The 19470-nt window shown below is 42.9% G+C and overlaps 1 protein-coding gene across 2 annotated transcripts in view; it reads right to left on the reverse strand.

Moving 5' to 3' along the window:
• Window positions 1–1048: 1048 nt before the first annotated feature.
• LOC311089647 (uncharacterized protein) overlaps window positions 1049–19470 on the reverse strand; it is an 83270-nt gene continuing 64848 nt past the window's right edge. The window contains exons 5-7 of one of the 2 annotated variants that reach the window (XM_084124519.1): window positions 8210–8269; window positions 7985–8064; window positions 1049–7873 (exon numbers count right to left, since the gene is read on the reverse strand). In XM_084124519.1, coding sequence (XP_083980645.1) covers window positions 8018–8064; window positions 8210–8269 — 107 coding nt within the window. In that variant the 3' untranslated portion in view covers window positions 1049–7873; window positions 7985–8017. The remainder of the gene's footprint in view (window positions 7874–7984; window positions 8065–8209; window positions 8270–19470) is intronic. The other variant, XM_084124518.1, reaches the window with a different exon arrangement.

Below are 19470 nucleotides of genomic sequence, written 5' to 3' on the forward strand. Positions count from 1 at the left end.
GTACGTGCAACACAGATTAAATCAATATTTATATAATAAATTATTAGATATTTATTTTTGCAGTGTTTTTTTTATTATTTTGCTCAATTTTTTTTTATTATTGCAATGGTTTCAGCATGTTTTCATTTTATTTCAGTGTTTCAGTTGCAGCAAGTTTATTATTTTGTTATATAATGTTTTATTTCAGGTTTTATTTTTTACTTTAATAATATTCCTGTGTTTGCAGCAGTTTTATTTTTGCATTGTTTATTTTGCATACTTTTTTGCAGTTTTATTTTATTTTTCAGTGTTATTTATTATTGCAATGCGTTTGTGATGTTTTCATTGTTTTAATGTCCCAGTGTTTGCAGCAAATTTATTTAATATTTTGCATTATGTTTTGCTATTGCAGTTTTTGTTTTTAATTGCAGCAATTTTATTGTTTATTTTTCATTACTTTTTGTATTCTATTTTTATTTTGCACTATTTTCTATTATTGCAATGTATTCATGGTGTTTTCTTTTTTTATGTTTCATTGCTTGCAGCAGGTTTTGCTTTTTTTATTTCAATTTTTTTATTATTGTAGAAGGTTTTTTAATTGCAGCCAAAAAAAAAATATTTTACATGACTTTTTGTTATTGCATGACTTTTTTTTTTTTTACTTACATTATTATTATTATTATACTTTATCCTACAGCAGAACAAACACACACCTGAACACACACACACACATACACAGAGAGGCTTTAGTAACACGTGTAACCAGCAGATGGAGACAGAGAAGCACTCAGTATATATGTTAAAGTATATATGTTATATGAAGCACCTCAGTATATATGTTAAAGCACTGTGGGATTAAATGTTCACACATGTTCTAATTTGTTACACTGTTTATTTCAATTTAAATTGTTATAATTTTCTTGTTCTTCTTCAGCAATATTGTATTTACAGTCATGCCAATAAAGCAAATTGTGTGTGTGTATGTGTGTGTGTGTGTGGGGGGGGGGGGGGTCTTCATACCTCGTCCTCTCAGTATGAAGAAAAGGGGGATTCAGAAACACAAACCTGGTGAGCGCACACTCTCAGATAGAAAACTCATTCAGGATCTTGATGAAGCCTCAGTGATCATGACTGTGACTGACAGGAGCATCTGACGGTCATAGCCTATTCACACACAGCCTATGTGAAACACAAAACGCATGTAAAACCAAAGAGTATAGAAGAACAATAAGTGAAACTTTGATGCTTTTTTGGAAACAGCCACTAGGTGGCGCTTCAGCCGTCATTTTGGCGTGATACAGTTAGGGGTGTGTGATAATAGCAAATAGCCTAAACACGAAAGAACAATAGGTGTGTTGAAAGATACAGTACAGCTTACCAAAATGTAAATCCCTCATACATAATATCGATCAGTCAGTGTTTTTCACCCGCGGAAGAGCTCAATAACAGCTGGAGAACACTATAACCTACACGTGACGTACATTTACCTCAGGAACATTAATGACCATAGCACGCTAGTTGGCTAGAAAAAATTAGCTATTTTGCTAAATATGTGCACTATATTACATATTTATTATATTTGTTTGCATATATCGTTAAAATATTATAACATTATTAGAATAAAAACCCTATTATATTTAATTTGAGTTGTTATTTTAACCTTTAATAATAATAAAAGCTGACAGGGCTTTCTGTATATTTACAGCGGGTGAGATATTGTTTTTCTGTACCTGTACCTAATATTTATCGAAATGAACTGATATTGAATCAAGATCGGATTCAAATCTAGTTAGAGATTTCATCAGCTCCTCCTGTGGTTGTGTAACTCCCTCTCATCTGAACATCTGAACCCTGCTAGAGTTACTGTATAGTTACACAATCCCACAGTGAAGGGTTGTGTAACGTGTGTGTGACACATGTCTGAGAAGTGCATATTGTGAACCGCACTGGCTCAACACACACCTGCTCTGAACGATGGATATTAGCTCTGAAGGATATATTTTGCACATGAGAGTATTTCTGCTGTTAGTCTCCCTTCTTCATTTTCTGGATGTAATTAAAATCTAGAAATAAAATCATTACATTATTAGTGATACAAATGTATTTGCTACTGAAGTCCCATGACTCCTGAATTATAAAACAGTTTTTAAAGTATTCTAAAGTAATTATTAACATCAGCTCCAGCTTGTTAAATCAAAAAGTATTTGCACACACTACATGAGTGTCTCTAAAGAGGAGATTGAATGGGGTGGATTGGAATCCACTGCTGCTTCAATGTATATGTAATGAATGATTATAATCAAGGTATTAATCAATATTTTTACTTCTAAATATCAAATGAGTTGAATGACTTCTCTGGAGATTTTACTTTGTTATAGAAGTTACCAGTGTGATTCCTGAAATGTTCTTTTCATGTATTCTCTAATGTCTGTATTTGATATCTGAATGCAATAACAGTGCTTGCTCATTATCCCGGCTTCCAGAAATGAAATCGGGACTGGTTTTGTGTTTGAGAAAGGTCTTATAGGGACATATAGGGGTCATTGAAGCCAATAGTTTAAGGGACCATTTCTTTGTTCAAGCCTTACTTTCCAGTTAGACTAAAGTGTAGCTCTCCTTGAGAGAAAAAAAGTTGTTATCTTGATGTTTTGTTTCTCTCTCTCTCTCTCTCTCTCTCTCTCAAAGTCAATAAAGCATGCAAAGACTTTGGATTTATTCTGGTAAACACGTTTATCGATGATGGTGTGGAGGGTGTAGATGTGGTCAGATGTTCTGTGTTTGGGCAGAAAACCAATTTGACTTTTGTCCAGAATTGTGTGGGCTTTGAGAAAAGTTTTCTAATCTTACATTAATAATCGAACAGAATATTTTCCCCAGGTTGCTATTGTCACATATGCCTCTGTAGTTGTTTGGCTCATATTTGTCTCCTTGTTTAAAGATGGGTGTAATCAGGCCTTGGTTCCAGGTGTCGGGGAAATATCCTACACTCAAAACTATGTTGAATAATTTGATTATTGCGGTTTTGAATTTGTCGTTGGTGTATTTGATCATTTCGTTTAATATTCCATCAATGCCTTGTTGGGTTTTAAAGCATGTAGTCTCTCTGTAAGCTCATCTACAGTGATTGGGAAATCTAGGGGGTTCTGGTTGTCTTTAATTTTTTCTTTCAGGATTTCTAATTTGGTTTTTAATTCATTTCGAGCAGGATTTGTTTCAGGTGTTTTGTATAGATTTTCAAAGTGTGTCCTCCATACTCTCTCTCTTTCTCTCTCTCTCTCTCTCTCTCCACTCTCTCTCTCTACACTCTCTCTCTCTACACTCTCTCTCTCTCTCTCTCTCTCTCTCTCTATACTCTCTGTTTAATGTGTTTTTTTTAAGCAGTGGAGTTACCCGAGCCTGCTTGAATGCTGTAGGGGAAATGCCAGTATGGAGGGATGAGTTGATGAAGTGTGTGAGTGCTGGTAGAAGTGTGGGAGAGACGGCTTGTAGAAGGTGTGAGGGGACGGGGTCTAGAGGGCAGGTGGTAGGATGACTGGAGATTAGACCCAAACTCGAGGCACGATGCGTCCACTGAAAGAGCAGATAAGACAGATCGCCATCTCTCTGGACCGATGCCAGAACCAGCAGAAGGGCAGTCTTTAAATTCATCAACTGGGTTCAGAGATGATCACGGCTCTATTGTGGTCAAACTGTGAGTTCTCTCACTCAGCAGTAACATGTTTCCAGACCTCAACAGTGAGATCACAGCTATGAAAACACTACGGAAATCATGTAATGTCACGCTTAGAGCACAGCCCACAGACACCTCGCTGTAAAGAGAAATCTAGTTATTATAAAAATTCTCATCTGGCAATGAAATTTTGCCAAATATTCCTTTCTTAAAATTAAACTGAACTAAAATAATCATTATCTCCTTTGTTTCTGCAGAACTGACTGCAGTCTCATAATTACTGCAAGCTGACAGGTAATTAGCAGCTTAAGAAAATAGATGATTTAATGAGAATGATCTAAAAGAGTAAAACTGTCCTCATTTTCTAGCCTGCACTGTGTTTCACAAACAACAGTCTATTTTAGCCCATTATGGTCCATGTCGGAAGTCACTTTTAGGAATTGAATGGCTTAGATCAGAACTATTTCACAATGACAGTATGTATGAAGCCAGAGTCAAAATTAATCTCTGAAAGTTTTGTCTGTTTTCTCTCCTGAACTCTTGACAGTTTATGTGTCTGTGGTCTTGACTTTTATTTTATTTTCAATTTCTATTCGAATTTCATCATTTTATTTAAAAGTACTTAAAGTTTCTATTTCACTTACAAGACTTTGTGGTAATTTTAGTCTGTTCATAAGCACACCAATATTGAGATATGGGTTTATTGAAATAAAGTTAATAATATTCAGAGGTTACTTAGAGAGATCTAATAATAAACTAACCCAGGACCCCTCCCGCTTAAATCTAAGGGAGAGGGCGCTACATGTGTAGATGTTAAAGTATCATGAACCATGTAATACACATGTTGGCGCTGTCACACTCCTGATAATCTGAGTGTGTAAATCATGCTAGAGTTGATATTTATTGACACTATACCACAGTTAAGTGTCTTTACATGTGTGTGAAACATGTCTGAGAAGTGCATATTGTGAACCGCACTGGCTCAACACACATCTACTCTGAACACAAGGATATTATTTTGCACACGAGAACATTACTGTTAGTTTCACTTTCTTATTTTAGCAGTTTCCTGCATGCTGTTAAATTATACAAATAAAATCATTACATTATTAGTGATAAAATTGTTTTGTTACTTAAAAGTTATCCACTATCCATGACTCCTGAAATATGAAAAAGTAGCATGAGCGTCTCTAAAGAAGAGATTCATCTGTCTCAGGGAGTGTTTCTACACATGGATTATAATGTGCTGTTCACTCTGAGGAACAAAGATCAGATCCAGCCTCCTTTATCAACACTACAAATGCTCTGGAAGATCTGGGATGTATTTCTCAAGCACCACTGATTTAACTTCCGCCTCCCTGAACTTCTGGACCACTGTCTCAATGGTGTTATTGAAAGCCCGGAAGACTTTTATTCCTCCTTGAGCCCCAAAAGGTTTACCCACAGATGCCACTCAATGGCAACTATTGCAGGAAGAGAGCGGCCGATGGCTCAGGACTTCAGGAGGTCTGTGGAGCGCCGGAGCTCCAGGACTGCATCTGGAGACACTCCCTCGCCTTGATGAGGTCCTTCATTTAGTCGGCTTGCAACATCGCCTTGGTGTGCAACAGGAATCACCTCCAGCCGGGCCCACTGCCACACATGCCTGGCAAGGAATCACTCCTCTAATCTATCTGGAGGAGATTCCTCTTTTCCACTGGCCATGGCAAGGGTCATCATGTCCAACTGCTGGAGAGAGGGAGGAGACAGGCTTACTTAAAACATCGTCTCAACTCTCCTCAGAGATAGACCGGGCCAACAACATGCTCTCTGCCGGATCGGACGGGCCTGCCGATGCTTCTGGTTTGGGCATGAGGAGCTAACGGCTGAGTTTTGATAAAGGCAGAGATCCGACTCAAACTCCTCCGCCAGCTCCACCTGTGAGCCTCATAAACAAAGCAGTGGGACTGGACCGCTATGTGCAAATGCTTTGCTCCCATCCCTCTTAAAGAGAGCCAGGCGGGAGCGGAGCTTCTTCACTGTGAATCGATCGCATTGAGTACAGCCAGACCCTCGAGAGTTAACCCAGCGTGCTTTGCTCCAAAACAGATCACACATCATCAGGTGTAGTGGAGCATTTCCATGACGTGATGCACTTTTTAACCCAACCAGCCATCTGTGTGACACTTTTATAGACAAACAGCTTTCTGAAGACAAAAGAGCTGATGATGTTTTACAGCCTATCAGGGCACCTGTGTTATGAGCCGGAGTTATTTGTCATTTACTCATTGATTCCATTCTGTCCTGTGTAGTGTTTGCGTAGGTGCATGTGCTTGTGCTTGTTTGTGTTGCAGGTGGGCGGTATCTGGTGATTAGTTACCGCTGCGATTGGTTCTCCTCCACACCTGATCCAGATATAAGGACCACCCCAAACACTCAAGATGGCCGACTATTGTGCCATTGTTGATTGTTACCACTTTGCTATTGTTTGTATCATCGTCTATGCTAGTGTGTCGTATCTGAGAGTTTGTGAGTGTTTATTTGAGATTGTGCTGTGAGTGTTTATTTGGAGATTGTGACTGTGATTTTGAACCTCTGTTTATCCTTGTTAACTGACCCACGCCTGTTTGACTACGATTTTGGATTATGTTTTGCTTTGTTTGCTACGGACTTTACATTAATCTCCTGTAGATATTTGTATATATGTTTTTGCCAAATTAAGGGAGGTAGGGGGTTTGACGCCATTTTGTTTTGTATATCTTTTCACATTGTTTATGGTTTAGGGAGGTAGGTAAGTTTAAATTGTATTTTGTTTTCTTTGCTTAAACCCTTTTAGAAATAAACATTTGTTATTTTTGATATCTCTCTGGTGGTGAGACTCATTCCTTTTCCTGTTACGGCTGACCCCTAGTGGTCGTAACACCTGTGATGTCATCTGACTGCTGTAGCCAATCAGAAATCGAATTTCGTCTTCCTTTCACTGCTCGCCTAACAGACATTTCTTGCTGGATGAAGGACCTTCAACTAAACCTTGCTGAGACAGAACTGCTCATGGTCTCGGCCAACCCAACACTTCATCACAACTTCTCCACTCAGCTATGGATGATCAGTTGAACTTCACAGACCACAGTGCTAGAACTGCAGATTAGCCTTATACAACATTAGGAGGATCAGGCCCTTCTTATCAGAGCTTCACAACTCATTGCCCAAGCTCTTGTTCTCTCCAGACTGGACTATTGTAATGCTCTCTCCTTCCAGCATCACTGTCAAACCTTTGCAATGGATCCAGGTGCTGCAGCAGGAGTGTGTTTATCGAGCCGAAGAGACACACGTCACTCCTCTCCTCATAATCCTGCATTGGTTTCCAACAGCCGCTCACACCAGATTCAAGGCCCTGATGTTTTCCTACAGAACAACCACTGGCTCTGCTCCTCTACACCTAAACTCACTACTCCAGACCGATGAGTCTCCAGAAGCTTGTGTTCTGCAAGTGAACGGTGTCTTGTGGTGCATCATCTCAAAGAGACACAGAATCACTTTCACAGACCTTCACCTGGACTGATCCTGCTGGAGGAACGACCTGCCGAACTCAACCTGAGCTCATGAGGCTTTAGCCATCTTCAAGAAATGGCTGAAAACGCATATATTTCATCAACACTCAACCCATTAATACTCACACTTACAATTCTATATTACGATACATTACGAGCTCATGAAGGGGAACAAACATCTCAGGAAAGGAGACTTATTAAACACAACTGCAGAGGTTTTATTAAGCAAATTATAGCAATCATTCAAAATGAAAAAAAGATGCTAAAAACAGGAATGAACAGACAAGATCCAAGAATCCTCAAATCAGCTCCATCACACAGAACAGAGAGAGATTATACAGTCTGAGTCTGTCCATTACTGTATTAATATTATATTTAAAGCAGTTTACATATGAAGCGCAAGAGAGTGACTTTCAACACTGTAGGAACATATATCCATAAAACCATATAAATGAAAATAAATCTGGCTTTTTATATGTAAAAAAACACATTTTAATCTAAACTTGATTATGTCACTATAAGTGCTCAGAGTTTTTTCTCTGTTTTCTGAGAAGAAGAAAATAAAACAATGAACAATCCTCTGTAAGTTTTTGCTATTGTAAATATTGCTGCAGATTGGCTCTAAACTCATCAGTATTTTATTCTAATATTGTCGGCATCTCTATTTCCTCCGGGTGCTTCGAGTCCTTCCTCCCTGCAAAATAAAAGCATTGACTGACCTCTCGTATGTGTTTTTATCATGATTGCAGATTGTTCCAGATCAGATGAGTGTGAATCATCAGATTGTGTGCGGCTCAAAACTCACCAGCTCTTCTTGCACAGATGATCTGAAGAAGAATCACAGTAGGAGCAGCAAAACTGCGATCTCAACAATACTCACAATCACTGCAGGAAACATGAGAGGAAGAAGAGAAACTGTACATGACTGAAGTCAAGGGTATTCAACTATCAACAGTTATTGATGAAGCATTTACAGACTGACTGATAGTTTAATGTTATAAAGCTGTCAGTATAAATGAACGTGTCGTACCTCCGTATAATGATCCAGCAGTCACACTGACTTCAGTTTCTGATGCTGTATCAGCTGGATCTGTGGATCACGTCTGTTAGTTCAGTTCAACACATAATGCCACATATACACAACATCATCATCACATAATACTGGAGCTTCACATCACAGAAATGATGAATATGTGCACGAGTCTGTCATCTATTATCTTCTTACTTCACTCTTGAGCTGTCAGGAGAATGACTATCGCCAATGACCAAAAATAAATCTATTTATTATTTATTTAACATCATATGTTCATATCGATCATGACATGCAGTTTGTGTTCATCATCACAGTTTACAGTGGCAGTAGTTGAGAAGAGACTGTACTGTATTACTGTATAACTGTATTACTGTGTTACTGTATAATTTATTCCTGGTTTATATGAGAGTGAAACACAGTTGAGCTTCTGCAAATAAACCTTCAGCTTGAATGAAGGACATAAGCCTTATAATTTCTAAACCCGACCTCCTACATGGGTCATACTAGGCTTTAATTCTGTAACGATGTCGCAGACGCTGAGGGATCCATTTGCAGCTTTTATTAGAATGGTCAAAAGGCAGGGTATATCAACAGCAAACAGATCAATGGAGAGAACACAGAGCAAAACGAGGTCACAGGCAGAAGTCAGGGCAGGCAGCAAAAGGCAAAGTCCAGTAAGCAAGCCGGGTCAAGGCAGGCAGAAAACAAACAGAAGTCGGGGTACACAGTCCTAGGTCAGTAATCAGATCAGCAAACACAGAGATAAACGTTTGGAATTGAAAGCCGGGGCAATGCAATACTTCGCAGAGAACTGAAGAATGAAAGAGGTTTATATGGGTGTGTGTGAATGAGCTGCAGGTGTATGAGTCACAGGTGAATGAGATGATGAGTGCTGATGAGTCCCGGCAGTGAGTATGGGAAATGTAGTTTGTGAGGAAGTGATCATAGTCTATTGTGGAGCGCCCTCTGGTGGCTCTCGAGGGCACTCCAGCTGGTGAGGTGGCGCGGAGGCAGATCCGGGGGCGGGATGGAGGGCCAGGTCGTGGAGCAGAAGAGGACCTGGAGACTGCGGCAGGATGGAAGGCCAGGGCGGAGCGGGCTGTGCAGGTGACCAGGGAGGAGACGACCCTTCAGGAGGCCAGGGAGGAGACGACCGTTCAGGCGGCCATGGCACAGGAACAGACACATGCTCAGGAACAGACACATGTTCAGAGACAGACACATGCTCAGAAACAGAAACAGGCACATGCTCAGAAACCGACAATGGCTCAGGAACAGGAACGGACACCGTGGCAGTGGCCATCTCTGCTAAGGGCTCAGGTTCAGGCGTTTCGGCGGCCATCTCTGCTGAGGGCTCAGGTTCAGGCGTGTCGGCGGCCATCTTGTCCGGAGACACTGGCTCGGCGGCGGCAGGACTGACGTGAAGCTCTGGCTCGGCAGCGACCATCTTGTCCGGACACTCTGGGCTGGACAGGACCAGAATCTTGTGAAACTCTGGGCTAGACGGGACCAGCATCTTGTGAAACTCTGGGCTGGACGGGACCAGCATCTTGTGAAACTCTGGGCTGGACGGGACCAGCGGCGAAGAGGGCTTTGGCTTTGGCTCAGCGGGCATGACGCTCACAGACTCCTGCTTGGCGGGCATGACGCTTTCAGTCTCAGGCTCGGCGGGCATGACGCTTTCAGTCTCAGGCGCGGCTGGACTGGCGTGAAGTGCGGGCGCGGCTGGACTGGCGTGAATTGCGGGTTCGGCTGGACTGGCGTGAAGTGCGGGCTCGGCTGGACTGGCGTGAAGTGCGGGCTCGGCTGGACTGGCGTGAAGTGCGGGCTCGGCTGGACTGGCGTGAAGTGCCGGTTCTAGTTGGGCAGACGTGACGCAAACCTTCTCTGGGTCGGCAGACATGACTTGAACAGTCTCTGGGTCCGTAACAGGGCAGGACAAGGATTCATAAACAGTTATCACTGACACCTCCAAAGGTTCTGCAGCAGACGCCGCCACCTTTGGTGGTTCTACAGTGGTAGCATCAAGAATCAGGTAAGGTTCACTAACAGGACAGGTACAGTGCTCCTCTACAGTTCCTTTGACAGTAAAATAACAGGCTGAGAGGACATTACTGGGCGCTACCACCATACACAAGGCTGAAGTGAGTACCGCCACTTTGAGAGGTTCTGCAGCATCTGCCGCCACCTCTGGAGAAACTGCAGCGGGTGCCATCGCCTGGGGCAGTTCCGAGGTGGTGTATGCAGCCCAAACGCAACATAAAGCGATCCTCATCGTGGGAAGCGCTTCTGATAGGGTAATTAGTGCAGGAACAGGAGGATTAAAGTGAGCAGGTTTGGGGATACCAGCTGTGCGTGCAGACACCAGCGGTGCATCCCTCACACTGAAAACCAGACTGGGAAATCGGAGCACTGACCTTGAATATCTGGGTGTGGCAGAGAGGACGTGAGAGGACTCCGGCTGGTTAGCGGTGACATGAGGAGACTTGTGAAGACTAACCATGATTTGGTTTAACTTGTGACGATCCACTGGGTCTTGGCTTGACTCGTGACGATCAATAGGGACGTGACGGGTCTCTGGATAATCTGCTGAGACGTGATGGGGCTCTGGACGATCTGCTGAGACGTGACGGAGCTCTGGACGATGTGCTGAGATGTGACGGAGCTCTGGACGGTCAACAGGGACGTGACGGGTCTCTGGATGATCTGCTGAGACATGACGGGGCTCTGGACGATCTGCTGAGACGTGACGGGGCTCTGGACGATCTGCTGAGACGTGATGGAGCTCTGGACGGTCAACAGGGACATGACGGGGCTCTGGACGATCTGCTGATATGTGACGAGGCTCTGGATGATCTGCTGGGACGTGACGGGGCTCTGAAATATCTGCTGAGAAGTGACAGGACTCTGGAAGATCTGTTAAGACGTGACAAGACTCTGGTGCGGCTGCCATTATAGGCACGGAAGTAATGGTGCATTCCTCTGCGACCCCCACGGTGAATGCTGAACAGTCAACAAGGCATAGTCCATAAACTGACTGAGAGATGAACGGGGACCCTCATGGATTAAACGTGATCTGAGCGGCTGATTAATGCCCTCACAAAAGAAATCTATGAGCACACAGTCCGGCATATCAGAACAGGAGGCGAGATCTAAATACTCTTGGATATAATCCTCGAGCGATCGAGAGCCCTGCTCAAGGGTTAATAACAGAGGTGTGGACTCGAGTCATGTGACTTGGACTCGAGTCAGACTCGAGTCATGAATTTGATGACTTAAGACTCGACTCGACAAAATGTACAAAGACTTGCAACTCGACTTGGACTTTAACATCAATGACTCGTGACTTCACTTGGACTTGCGCCTTTTGACTCGAGAAGACTTGCTACTTCCCATGAAAACTGGGGGAAAAAATGTCCACACGGCCGCGCCGCTCTCAGTTTATCTGCATCTGTGAAAAAAATGTGCACCACCTGTATGCATGCAGAGAGCACGCGCGCTGCCTGTACGACATCCAATCACTGTAGTCCCACGTTGTTTTGATTCGCCAGCATCTAACGCCCGTTTCACACATACTACTCCATTTGCAGGGCGTTTGTGCCAGCGGTGCGTAGTTTTTTCCGTGCCCATGTTAACAGGTTAGAGCTTTCACACTGCACGCGGTTGCAGTCCGTCGATCCGTTCCAGGTGCGGTGCGTATACAGCAGTGCAGAGATCGTTTCCGCACCGAGTCTATTTCTGCTGTGCTGCACGCACTGAATTAAAGTGACAGCGCATTTTTCGTGGTCAAAATGAACACAGATTGACCTAAAAATGTAGTAATTTCACCATAAATGCGATTAATTAAATAAAATGTAGTAATCTCACCATAAATGTATTTAATTAAATACTATTTTCATTTTAAGACCAGGGTAAAGCAAGGAAAACTACAATTTACCTCAACAAGGCGACATAATGAACGATACTCGTCTCATTCGTGGAGGTGGAAAAGCATGCTCCTTGTGACATGCGAGATTTATTGTATTAATTTAAATATAAAAGAAAAGGCATGAGAGTCGGCTGTTTTTTATACAAGTAGCCTACATAGTTAAATATTTGACCACTTGCTTTAGGAATATAAGTAGATGTAATGCATTGAATAATAGCCCTACGTTGTTTAAATTGTGTTTAAACATGCATACGTCTATTAAAGAGGGTATATGTGTACAAAGAAAATCGCAATGCTGAGACGTTAAGACCGGGGTAAATCAAGGGAAAACACATATCAACAAGGCAACATAATGAACACTCGTCTCATTCGTGGAGGTGGAAAAACAAGTTCTTTGTGACATGCGAGATTTATTGTATAAAGATTTAAATTATGCAAAAGAAAGAGTATGAGTCTGCTGTTTTTGACAATTTTAAGTTTTAATTTAAAATGTAGGCTATGCGATTTTAATATAAGTAGGCCTACATGGTTAAATATTTTACCACTTGCTTGAGCAACTTAATATATAATTATATAAGAGTAATGCATTAAATAATACGTTGTTTAAATTGTATTTAAACGTGAATACGTCTATTAAAGAGTGTATAAGTGTGTACAAAGAGAATCGCAATGCTGACAAAAACACTTTTTTTAAATAAAAGTTGCTAATAACTTTTGGATTTGAAATACAAATAGTGAGTATGTATTTGTGGTACAGCCGCGGATCACGCACTGCAAACGCAGCATGTGAAAGCACTATTGCGCGTGCTGGTCTTGCACCGCATACGCACTGCAACACGCACCACATACGCACTTCAACACGCACCGCATACGCATTGCAACACGCACCGCATACGCACTGCACACGGAGTGTGTGTGAAACGGTGTAAGCAGGCACATTGCAAGACAACCAATGAAGCGCAACAAGCAACAACGCGCCAGTTGGCAAAATGATACCGAAGGTAGTTTCGTTTGGCTATAAAAATTACGAGGTAGTCGACAAAAAACGTGTTGCAATTTGAAGTAGCATGAAGTTGCACAAAGAAAGGTAAGTTTTGAACGAATGCTAAGCACCTTATCGGATGTAGCCTACCGTAAACTTCAAATAATAGCCGAGTCCCCAATAGACGCATCTCTCTCTCTCTCTCTCTCTCTCTCTCTCTCTCTCTCATACACACCAGTCATGGAGGCATTCCAATTATATTATCAGGTTGGTCCAGTTTTTCAGAAGTGATAATTTTGAGGAGTGAGGATTTTATTAATGACATGTTTCAAAAGTTTTAGGCTAAAACGACCCATGTCTAGGGACTAGAGTGGACTGAAGCTGCATGCTGTGCATTGTTCTAGTGCAATATGCTGTTGAAATACAAGCATTTTTTGTGAAAATTAAATTTTCAGTTTTTTACTGTATTTGATTAATGTCATTGTATAAAAAGAGGTTTAAATAAATACAAATCTTACAGACATACATGATTTGTATAAATTTTATTTCTGTGGTAAGAAGACTTGAAATGACTCGAAACTAAAATGGTAGGACTTTGGACTCGACTTGAGACTTGTTGGCTTTGACTTTTGACTCGACTCGGGACTTGCCTCATCTTTGACTCGACTTGACTCGGGACTCGAGGGCAAAGACTTGAGACTTACTTGTGACTTGCATAACAATGACTTTGTCCCACCTCTGGTTAATAACATTAGTGCATTGTCCAAACCTGGCCGATATTCACAGGGAAAGCTGCTGGATCCTTGTAGTGGCGAAGTATTCTGTAATGATGTCGCAGACGCTGAGGGATCCATTTGCAGCTTTTATTAGAATGGTCAACAGGCAGGGTAAATCACGTTCCCTCTGTCTTTATCCCGGGACTGGAGACCAAGTTCACACTGAGACGCCGGTTTTATTCATGAAGAGTTCCAAAGAAGGAACTATGACCACCGAAGATTGCATGTCTGGTGCCTTCTCTGCGAACACCGCGAACGCCGAAGCGGCTGACCTGAGGTCTGAGCTTCGCTCCACAGAGGCCCTCCTGGATGATGTTCTCCGGCGACAGTCTTTACTCCTCTCACGGGTGGATTTATTACATCCAGCTTCTAAACCCGGCGCCACGAATGATGCCGCCAAGGTCCCCGCCAGTGTCGCTACTCTGACCGATCCACTGATCACCTGGACAACAGTCGGGGCGAAGGACGGCCGACGGGGTTCTATTCCCTTTTTCTCTCCGGATGATGACAAGAGCCTCCTCACTCTTTCAAATTTTTATGCACCGCTGGAGACACTTCAAGGGGCTGGCCTGGAGGTCAAGCTTGGGGCTATGAACTTCCCGTTATACTCTACGGAGAAACAGCCACCCATTGTATCTGCAGCCGCCAGGCAAAACTTCCATCCACAAGTCGAGAAAGCGGTCCACCTCTCCCATGCTTACAGAAAGATGTGAAAAGCGCCGTCGCTGCCTCTCTTACTCTGAAGTTAGTGGCGACATCGGCTGTGCTCCACCGGTGTTTCCACCTGCAACAGATGCTAGGCCAGGCTCCTCCGCGTCGAGTGATGACGTCATACATTCGGGGTCCTTTTCTCGACTCTCTGACCTTGCGACAACTGCTGGCGCTGAGCCAGCAACGCCCCCTGGCTCTCGAGAGTCTCAGTCTTCTGCCACACATATAATTCACCAGAATCTCTCTACCTATATGTATAACGACACCTCATTGCCACAAGTCCTTCTGCTTGGTAACTCTTGGTGAATCAAGGGAATTCAACTTCCAGCTTGTATCACCTATTGTTTGTCTAATGGTAATATTGGTGATTTCATCAAGCTTTTGCCTAAACATTTTTACTCACATACATCTGTTAAAATAGTCATTGTACATACCGGGATTAATGAGATAATGGACAGGCAATCAGCCAGACTGCATTCAGACCTTGAGGAACTATGTTTTCAAATTGAATCCTTGGGAAAGCGCTGCATTCTATCTGGTCCTTTCCCCCTCTCCTTCTATGGGCTCTGAATATTTTAGTCGTCTCTATGGACTGCATCAATGGCTATGCCACTTCTGTTTGGCTGCTGGCTTTAATTTTATTCCTAATTTTGACTCCTTTTGGACTAGGCATGACCTTTTTAATGCTGACAGATCTCACCTAAATGGGGGGGGGGGGGGGGGGGGGACCAAGCTGCTCACCTCCAACTTATTGAACTATATAGCCTTTGGTATTGACTGACATAATGTTCAGCCTGACCCTCCTTCAGTCTGCCCTCACTCTACCCAGCATAGTAATTATGAAGGTCTTGCTAAACTGTCCTCCTGCATAGACCTAAATGCACCCTGGCTCGCAGACTTAACCCATCTAATCTACTTTCTATTCCTAAGAAACCACCTGTCCCTGTGGAAAAAAAAACATTTTTCTTACAGTAAAACTTGCTCTGCTAAATATCAGGTAACTCATAAAAAAGTCTTTTTTAATTAACAATCTTATCTCCACATATAAACTTGACTTTTTACTTTTAACTGAAACCTGGCTTGACTCAGTAAACTATAATACTACCTTAATTGAATCTTCTCCCCCCGATTACAACTTTATGAGTGTCAACCGTGAAAATAGACGTGGGGGAGGAATAGCTAAATAATTTAAAGCTTCTTTTCAATGTCAACAGTCATCCTATGGTGACTATGCTTCTTTTGAATATCTTTGTGCTGTTCTTAAAAGTTGTCCAAAAATCCTACTGCTAACTGTATATAGACCTCCTATTTTACCAGTTGCAGTCTTCCTTGAAGATTTTTGTGAATTGCTCTCTGAAATCTGTGTTCACTTTGACAGTATTGTTAAATCAGGTGATTTTAACATCCATGTAGATAATCCTGAAAACCCTCATGCAAGAGATTTTCTGGCGCTGATCGATGCCTTCAATCTGACACAACACATACAGGGCCCCACTCACTTTCAGGGCCATACACTCGATCTTGTCATCACAAAGGGTGTAACTGCCTCTACATCTGTTGTGGATTTAGCTTTATCTGATCACTGTTGTATCTTTATTAAAGTCTGCTTGTCCCCCTATCGTCAGAATAACTCCATTATGATCAGAAAGAGAGCTATAATTGACAAAACTTGTGTTCGTTTTGAGCAAGCACTCTTTGAGTCTAAAAGCCCATTCCCAAAGACTGCTGATAATTTGCTGAAAGATTTTAACTTAAGAATGAGAAATATAATGGATGACATTGCTCCTTTAAAACTGAAAAAATCCACTGGCAAACAGAAAGCTCCATGGATGAATGACCCGTCAGTTAAACTGCAAAAGAAAGAATGTAGGAGAACATAAAGGAAATGGCGTAAATCCAAACTTAATTCAGACTATTTGATCCATAAAGGGACACTTTACGAATACAATTCTGTAATTTGTAGAGCAAGACAATCTTATTTCTCCACTATCATCAACAGTAAAGCAAATAACACCCGTGCGCTATTCTCCACTATTAAGAAGTTAACAAATCCCTCCCCTCATCTGGCTCCTGAACTACGCTCAGTTGACAAGTGCAATGAATTTGTTTATTTTTTTAAGAGCAAAGTAGAAAACATAAGACATTTTATTATATACCTCGCATGGCATCTCTCACTCTGAATCACCAACTAGTTTGAGAGAGGAGTTCAGCACTTTTTCAAATTTCAGTCCTGTTGACCTTGACACTCTTGAAAAGACTGTACAAAGTCTAAGTTCCTCTATATCTGAGTTTGACATTTTACCCACTAGTTTTTTTAAATTTGTGTTTCATCTAATAGCAACTGATGTGCTTTTAATAATTAATACTTCTCTACTGAGCAGCGTATTTCCCAAGTCTCTTAAAACAGCCGTTGTAAAGCCTTTGCTTAAAGGGCATATTGCAGGTTAGAAGACCCAATGAGTCAATGTATAGAAAAATAATGTAGGAACTAGATTTTCTTTAAAAAAAAAAACTTGCCACAGTGGCTTCTGGAGTCGTTTTTGTGAGAAAATTTTACTTCCGCATCTGAAAATGGGTGTGGCGGGCATGACGTAGCACGAGGGAGAGCGGTCGATTCAATCAACGAAATAATGGATGGCAAAACGTTTCGGACGCTGAGGAAATTGTTCATACTCATATGATGGAGCACAGCTATACAATTATGAGCCTGCTAGGCAGCCAAGAAAGCAGGGACAGGTCAGGAATAATGTTAGACAGAACAACGGTCAGAGGAGACAAATTGAGTTGTGGTGTGAGGAGATAGTGAAGAACAGGGCAGGTGTCTTGGTGAGAGACCAGAGTTAGCTTATAGATACGTTTCCTTGAAATTTCCTTGAATCATTTTTTTTTTTTTATTAAAACTAACATCATAAATATGATTTTTTTTTTTTTTTACTTTGAGCAATGATGGAGCTATAGGCTACTTGAATCTTCTTAGAAGCAAATAAAAGAAAACAGCTCCTTGGACAAAATGAAATGTAATATCGGTAGTATAAACGTCTCGGGTTACGACTGTAACCCTCGTTCCCTGAGAAGGGAACGAGACGCTGCGTCGAGAATCGACACATTAGGGAACGCCTTCAGCGTGACACGTCTGAAGCCTGTATGGAACTAGTCCAATCTTGATTGGTGTTACGTGATGACGTCACCCGTGACGTCGCATGTGACGGTGAAGCGGAAGCTATAAAAAGGACACCGGAACATAACAGCGCTAGCTTTCAATTGGTCGAAGCAAGTCGTTCTCAGGAGCGCGAAAAGTGTGGCCGAGGGACGCAGCGTCAACAGTAAAGCCCTTTACGACTGTAAAGGGTTACAGTCGTAACCCGAGACGTTCCCTTTTGAGGGAACTCGCGCTGCGTCGAGAATCGACACATTGGGGAACGAAATGCCCACTGCGCCACACTGAGAGAATACGCCCTGGTATGAAGCAATCTAGCATACTCAAAACGAGAGAACCCGTGAACCCGGTGTAGAGGGCAGATCCAAACTGTAGTGTTTTATAAAAGTGTGAGGGGAAGCCCAGCCTGCAGCATCACAGACCTCTTGGAGGGAAACTCCTGCTAGCAGAGCTTTAGAGGAAGCCACCCCTCTAGTGGAGTGGGCTTTTAACGCTAGAGGTGAAGGCAAACCACTCACCTCGTAAGCTGAAGAAATTGTTTCCACTATCCATCTGCTAATAGTTTGTTTTGAAGCAGGTGACCCTTTCCTTGGGGACCCAAAGCACACAAGTAGTTGATCCGATTTCCTCCAGCCTGAAGTTCTTTGCACATAGATTTCCAGGGCCCGGATCGGGCATAGTAGATGTAATTTAGCTTGCTCATCCGACACATGCGGTGGAGGATGAAAGGCCTGGAGAATTATGGACCGTGCCACATTAGACTGCACCTTAGGCACATAGCCAGGTCTAGGGTGGAGAATAGCCTTTACTCTGCCGGGAGCGAACTCGAGGCAGGAAGGAGCGACAGATAGAGCCTGCAGGTCCCCTACTCTTTTTAGGGACGTGATGGCGAGCAGGAACGCTACTTTAGCAGACATAAATTTCTCAGTCACCTCATCCAAAGGTTCAAAGGGTGCCACAGATAACCCCTCAAGAACCACTGTCAGGTCCCACGTGGGGACCCTAGACTGGATGACAGGCCTCATCCTCCTAACTCCATGAAGGAAACGTACTATAAGTGGGTGTCTCCCCAAAGTGCCCACCCCTAAAGGCGTGTGGAAGGCAGCTAAGGCCGCCACATAGACCTTAAGCGTGGACGGGGAGAGCCCGTCCGAGAAACGACTCTGAAGGAACTCCAGCACTGAAGCCACCGGGCAGTTAACTGGGTCCACTTGATGTTCTCTGCACCATAAAGTGAATACATTTCATTTTAACGCATACAGTTTCCTCGTGGAGGGGGCTCTAGAGTTTAAAATGGTCCCGACAACCTCGGTTGAGAGACCGACATTTAAGAGTTGGTCCCCCTCAGGGGCCAAACCCACAGCTTCCATAGCTCTGGTCGAGGGTGGAAAATTGTGCCCTCGGCCTGAGACAGAAGGTCTCTCCTGATCGGAATTTGCCACGGAGGACCTGCTAGGAGAACCATAATGTCCGAAAACCACACTCGGGCCGACCAGTACGGGGGTACTAGGAGCAGGCTGATCCCATACCGCCGGACTCTCTCTAGAACCCCTGGGAGCAGAGCAACCGGGGGAAATGCGTACAGACGAAGCCTCGGCCACGTCTGCACCATGGCATCCAGTCCGAGAGGAGCTGGAAGCGTGAGGGAGTACCAGAGAGGACAGTGGGTGTTCTCTTGAGAGGCGAACAGGTCCACTTCCGCCT

This window comes from Abramis brama (assembly GCF_963993115.1).
Source record: "Abramis brama genome assembly, chromosome: 1".
Lineage (NCBI taxonomy): Eukaryota > Metazoa > Chordata > Actinopteri > Cypriniformes > Leuciscidae > Abramis > Abramis brama.